Source organism: Nerophis ophidion, linkage group LG05 (genome assembly GCF_033978795.1).
Source record: "Nerophis ophidion isolate RoL-2023_Sa linkage group LG05, RoL_Noph_v1.0, whole genome shotgun sequence".
Taxonomy (NCBI): Eukaryota; Metazoa; Chordata; class Actinopteri; order Syngnathiformes; family Syngnathidae; genus Nerophis; species Nerophis ophidion.
This window is the reverse complement of record NC_084615.1, coordinates 23,128,760-23,135,202: the sequence shown is the minus strand read 5'-3', so window position 1 is coordinate 23,135,202 and position 6,443 is coordinate 23,128,760. Positions and strand designations below refer to the sequence as shown.

Below are 6,443 nucleotides of genomic sequence, written 5' to 3'. Positions count from 1 at the left end.
TCCCAGGACTTCTGCGGCCGGTGGTGGGACTCGTGGGACTCGAACCTGGGTAGGTATTTTGAACATTTTTGGGGGATTTTTGCCGACTTTTCTCACTTTTCTCCACCACTTCCCGTGGGACTTTGCGGGGTGCGTTTTGGACATTTCGGGCGGGACTTGTGGTCCTGAAACCCGGGGAAGTATTTTGGACAAAATTGGGACTTTTGACTATTTTGTCCCGCCTTTTTCCCCTCTTCTTCCCCGCCTTCCTGTGCACCATTGCTGGGTGTGTTTTGGACATTTGGACAAAAATCGTTTCAAGCATGTTTTACTCAATATCGGTCATAAAATCTCACCAGCAATCTGTAATATCTTACTGTGATCATTTAGGACTAAAACCCTTAAAACAGGTAAACCACTCTAACATAAAATCTGCTTAGTGAGAAGAATGATCTTATCAGACAAAAAATAAGCAAATATCACCCTTATTTGAGATATTTAATTTTACTTAGATTACAGTTTTGGTGACCATTCTGCACTGTTTCTGATATTCAGATGTTCCGAATGAATAGTTTTATCTCAGTTCATCTAATTCCTATTGTTTTATCAAGCCTTCGCACATACTTGGGACCTTATTGTCACTGGCTGCCATACTGACAACTCGCCACCAGAGGGCGGTGTCTACGTGAGTCAGGCCCCAAGCAAGCCATCATAACACACTCAATGAAGCAATAAGTCACTCACTCTCCCTGCTGCCAAATTTGCAATGTGCCACAATATTACCAAAGCATATTTCGGTCCAAGATAATTGCGGTTATCTTGTCAATGATGTTTAGTTCCACTGCGAGATGACGTCGTGCGCTTGTTTACAAGGCTTGTGAAACATCCGTCTGCAGCGGCGACCTTGCCCAGCGTCAATGTTTTTGGACAGGAGATATAGAAATTGACCAAATTGCGAACAAACACAGCACACCTGATAAGATAATACCGAGCTATATGACCCAATAAGGCACACTCTGTACATTTGCATAACATAGGAACCTCAAGTGGTAAACAAACCACAAGGGTTTTTAATTTGTGATCTGTACAGAAGGCCCATGTTCGAAACATAAAACCCTGACTAGTACAAATTCCCTTTTTCCATATGAGTTGGGAAATTGTGTTAAATGTAAATATAAACGGAATACAATTATTTGCAAATCATTTTCAACCCATATTCAGTTGAATGTATTACAAAGACAAGATATTTGATGTTCAAACTCGTAAACTTTATTTTTTTTTGCAAATAATAATTAACTTAGAATTTCATGGTTGCAACATGTGCCAAAGTAGTTGGGAAAGGGCATGTTCACCACTGTGTTACATCATCTTTTCTTTTAACAGCACTCAATAAACGTTTGGGAACTGAGGAAACTAATTGTTGAAGCTTTGAAAGTGGAATTCTTTCCTGTTGTTGTTTTATGTAGAGCTTCAGTCGTTCAACAGTCCGGGGTCTCCGCTGTTGTATTTCACGCTTCATTATGCGCCACACATTTGATGAAGACAGGGTGGGAGACAGGTCTGGACTGCAGGCGGGCCAGGAAAGTACCCGCACTCTTTTTTTACAAAGCCACACTGTTGTAACAGAAGCTGAATGTGGCTTAGCATTGTCTTGCTGAAATAAGCAGGGGCGTCCATGAAAAAGACGGCGCTTAGATGGCAGCATGTGTTATTCCAAATCCTGTATGTACATTTCAGCATTAATGGTGCCTTCACAGATGTGTACGTTACCCATGCCTTGGTCACTAATGCACCCCCACACCATCACAGATGGTGGCTTATGAACTTTGCGTCGATAACAGTCTGGATGGTTCGCTTCCCCTTTGGTCTGGATGACACGATGTCAAATATTTCCAAAAACAATTTGAAATGTGGACTCGTCAGACCACAGAACATTTTTCCACTTTGCATCAGTCCATCTTAGATGATCTCGGGCCCAGAGAAGCTGGCAGCGTTTCTGGATGTTGTTGATAAATGGCTTTCGCTTTGCATAGTAGAGCTTTAACTTGCACTTATAGATGTAGCGACAAACTGTATATAGTGACAGTGGTTTTTTGAGGTGTTGCTGAGCCCATGTGGTGATATCCTTTAGAGATTGAAGTCGGTTTTTGATACAGTGCCGTCTGAGGGATCGAAGGTCACGGTCATTCAATATTGGTTTCCAGCCATGCCGCTTACGTGGAGTGATTTCTCCAGATTCTCTGAACCTTTTGATGATATTATGGACCGTAGATGTTGAAATCCCTAAATTTCTTGCAACTGCACTTTGAGAAACGTTGTTCTTAAACTGTTTGACTATTTGCTCACGCAGTTGTGGACAAAGGGGTGTACCTCGCCGCATCCTTTCTTGTGAAAGACTGAGCATTTTTTTGGGAAGCTGTTTTTATACCCAATCATGGCACCCACCTGTTCCCAATTAGCCTGCACACTTGTCGGGATATTCCAAATAATTGTTTGATGAGTATTCCTCAACTTTATCAGTATTTATTGCCCTCTTTCCCAACTTCTTTGTCACGTGTTGCTGGCATTAAATTATAAAGTTAATGATTATTTGCAAATAAAAATAATTTTATCAGTTTGAACATCAAATATGTTGTCTTTGTAGCATATTCAATTGAATATGGGTTGAAAATGATTTGCAAATCATTGTATTGCGTTTATATTTACATCTAACACAATTTCCCAACTCATATGGAAGCATGGTTTGTAAGTATGGGACAACCCTGACTACGACCTGGGTCTCAGTCTTGAGGCTGCACCTGTTTGGGTCTGGGTACGTGTTTGTGTGTGACACAGAACGGCCTGTTTGACACCTCTTTTTTTAAAAGTTTGCATGTACACAATTCTTGACCAAGGGTTTGAGCTGCAGAATTACCGTATTTTCTGGTCCATACACTGCAAAAACTGAAATCTAAGTAAGATTAAATATCTCAAATAAAGGGGACATATGCTTATTTTCTGTCTGATAAGATACTTCTTCTCACTAAGCAGATTTTATGTTGGAGTGTTTTACTTGTTTTAAGGGTTTTGGTCCTAAATGATCTCAGTAAGATATTCTAGCTTGTTAGTGAGATTTGATGACCTATATTGAGTAAACCATGCTTGAAACTAGAATATCAACTGTTGCGAAGCTGTGTGATCAACACTCACAAGTATAAAACTACTTTTTCAAAGTGCACAATATGTATGTGTGGGAAAAATCACAAGATCTCTACAGAACTGTTTCATGAGGGGTTCCCTCAATCGTCAGGAGATTTTAATGGAAGCATTCACATACTATGGTTTATATAGGGCACAGAGTGGGTGGGTACAGGCAGGCGTAGGGACGTGGTGATTGGCTCATGTATTACCTAGGAGGTGTTTCCGTCTGTGACGGCATGCTGATATGATTTCACTGCGCTTGTTGAGTGATGACAGGTCTGGGTGATATATAATAAACAGTTTCTCTTTCAAGCATAGGTTGCATCTTTTATTACCACTGTTGTAAGGTGTGCTGGATGCAAGAATTTGCAATGTTATTGAATATTCAACATGATTGTCTTTGAGGTTCCAAATGTGCTTGCTGAGTTCTGTAGAATTCCGCAAGGTCTGGTTTCTAAAGGAGGCCTGGTGATTATTCCATCTGGCTTTAAACTCTCCTTCGGTTAATCCTACGTACGTGTCGGATGTGTTAATTTCCTTGCGTGTTACCTTTGCTTAGTAAACGACTGATGTTTGTAAGCACCCCCTGTTGAGAGGGCAATCAGGTTTCCTGCGGCAGTTACATTCCTTATTGGTTTCGGAGTCGTTCATTCTGGGGGAAGGCAGTCCTTTTGCAATTGCTGTGTTGTGATTTGAAATGATTTGTTGTATGTTATTCATACAGCTGTAGCTCAATTTAATGTTGTTCTTGTTGAATACTTTTCTTAGGGTGTTGCCTTTGGGGAAGTGTTTGTCGATCAGAGTGAGGATCTTGTGGCCGATTTTAGAGCAGAAAACGAAACATCATCTGGTACAACCCCTAATTCAGCAAAAACGTCTCAACTAACCCTACCCCTAGTCCTACCCCTAACCCTACCCCTAACCCTAAGGCATAAAAATGTACTTTGAAATAATAGCACACCATTTTCTTATATGATATAACCCAAACAACCTTCCCTAGTCATGGCGCAAAATTTATATATGTATATATATATATATTTATATATATATATATATATACACACACAGTACAAGCCAAAAGTTTGGACACATTCAATGTTTTTTTAATTTTATTTTCATGACTATTTACATTGTAGATTGTCACTGAAGGCATCAAAACTATGAACGAACACGTGGAGTTATCTACTTAACAAAAAAATAGGTTGAAATAACTGAAAACCTGTTTTATATTGAAGTTTCTTCAAAATAGCCACCCTTGGCTCTTATTACTGTTTTGCACACTCTTGGCATTCTCTTGGTGAGCTTCAAAAAGGTAGTCACCTGCAAGGGTTCTCACTTCACAAGTGTCATAGTTTCGATGCCTTCAGGGACAATCTACAATGTAAATAATCATGAAAATATAGAAAACACATTAAAATCAGAAGGTGTGTCCGAACTTTTGGCCTGTGCTGTATGTGTATGTATGTATATACTGTACATATATATAATTTAGTCAAATAAGTGGAGACAAATATTGACATAAAGCCAAAGACAACTGCAGTCCTGGAGGACATAAAAGTTATTTTGAAGCGTTGCTCGTGTTATTTTGTGCGTAGACAACTTAACACAGATACAACACTGTTTTGTTTCATAAGCGTCTGCGACGCGCCCTGAGTTTGTTTCCCTTTTTCTTTTCACCACTCAGCATTGAAACCCTGCTCGCGTGGCTCACCGCGTGTTCCGTCTGGCCCCTCCCGGCGTTGCTGTCAGCATGGCGGGGTGTGGAGCGGCGAGGCCTGCACGTTTCCAGCATGCGTTTTTAAAAGGTTCCCTCCCTCCCTGTCTCTCTCTCTCTCTCCTTCAGCTCGGCCAAAACCCGCGAAAAAAAGAGAAGGGACAGCATGTTGTTCTTTTTTCCCCCCACCAATCCAACGCTTCCCCCCGCCCTCTTCGTCACCACGCTTCCATTTTGTCCCGCCCTTGCTGTCCTCAATGCAACTCGAAAAAAAAAAAAAAAAAAAAAAAGTGATAAGCGGCATGCAGCTTCTGGGTGTTGCTTTCAAGTGCACTCCTGCTGGATGCGTGTGTATGTATGTGTGTGTGTGTGTGTTAAGGGGAAGGGGGGGTGCGTTCATTCTTTCTACTGCTACAGTAGCAACACACAGCGGTGGCGTTGGTCCCGGACAAAAGGCTGAAGGCGGCAGATCCACAGGAGGGGGTGACTCAGGGACAAAGTGCATGCCCAGCGGGACTGCACTTCTCAAGGAAGGAATTCCAACCTGCAGCCTCACCTCTTTTCAGGCTTGGACCGCAGACGTGACGGTAAGGCGGCATCTCCGCCGGCTCTTCTTTCACTTTGTCTTCTTGTCCTGCCATTTCTCTCATACACCTGTCACCTGCCAAGATGTCCGAGGACGAGTGCCGCTCCCCCATCGGCCTGGACTGCTGCAGCTGCTGCCTGGACCTGGCCAACGGCTGCGACGGCCCCGTGTCTCCGGGCCTGCCGACCAGCCCCACCAGCCCCAGCGTCAGTCACTTCCGGCAGCTCCGCAATCAGCTGATGTACCCCAACCTCAACACGGACAAGCTGAACAACATCATGAGGCAGGACTCCCTGGAGTCGGTGGTGAGGGACCCCTGCTTCCTGCTCAACGAGGGCATCTGCAACAGCAACATAGACCAGACCATGCTGTCTATCCTGCTTTTCTTCCACAGGTTTGAGACCTTCTTTGCATATCACTTTATTGCTCTAAAAAGGAAGTTTAAGTCTAAGTCTATTACGACTTAAGGACTGTGAGAAAGGGCTGTCCAAACTGTTCAATTTGGCCCCGCAGAGTGCTTTCAAATCAATCTTGAATACCAGGCGGCCTCTGAATACCAGATACAGTACCCTAACCCTAAGTCTATTAGGACTTAAGGACGGTAATGCAGGGCTGTCCAAACTGTTCAATTTGGCACCGCAGAGTGCTTTCAAATTAATCTTGAATATCAGGCGGCCTCTGAATACCACATACAGTACCCTAACCCTAAATCTAAGTGTATTAGGACTTAAGGACTGTAATGCAGGGCTGTCCAAACTGTTCAATTTGGCCCCGCAGAGTGCTTTCAAATACATCTTGAATACCAGGCGGCCTCTGAATACCAGATACAGTACCCTAACTCTAAGTCTTAGAACTTAAGGACGGTAATGCAGAGCTGTCCAAACACTTCAATTTGGCCTTGCAGAGTTATCAAATTAATCTTGAATACCAGGCGGCCTCTGAATACCACATACCCTAACCCTAAGTCTAAGTGTATTAGGACTT

The 6,443-nt window shown here is 42.7% G+C and overlaps 1 protein-coding gene across 1 annotated transcript in view; it reads left to right on the top strand.

Annotated features, from left to right (window-relative positions):
* Positions 1–5,179: 5,179 nt before the first annotated feature.
* The window catches only part of tsc22d3 (TSC22 domain family, member 3), a 113,086-nt gene continuing 111,822 nt past the window's right edge, over positions 5,180–6,443 (top strand). The window contains exons 1-2 of the mRNA XM_061900335.1: positions 5,180–5,460; positions 5,543–5,853. Of these exons, the coding sequence (XP_061756319.1) occupies positions 5,227–5,460; positions 5,543–5,853 (545 nt within the window). The 5' untranslated portion in view covers positions 5,180–5,226. The remainder of the gene's footprint in view (positions 5,461–5,542; positions 5,854–6,443) is intronic.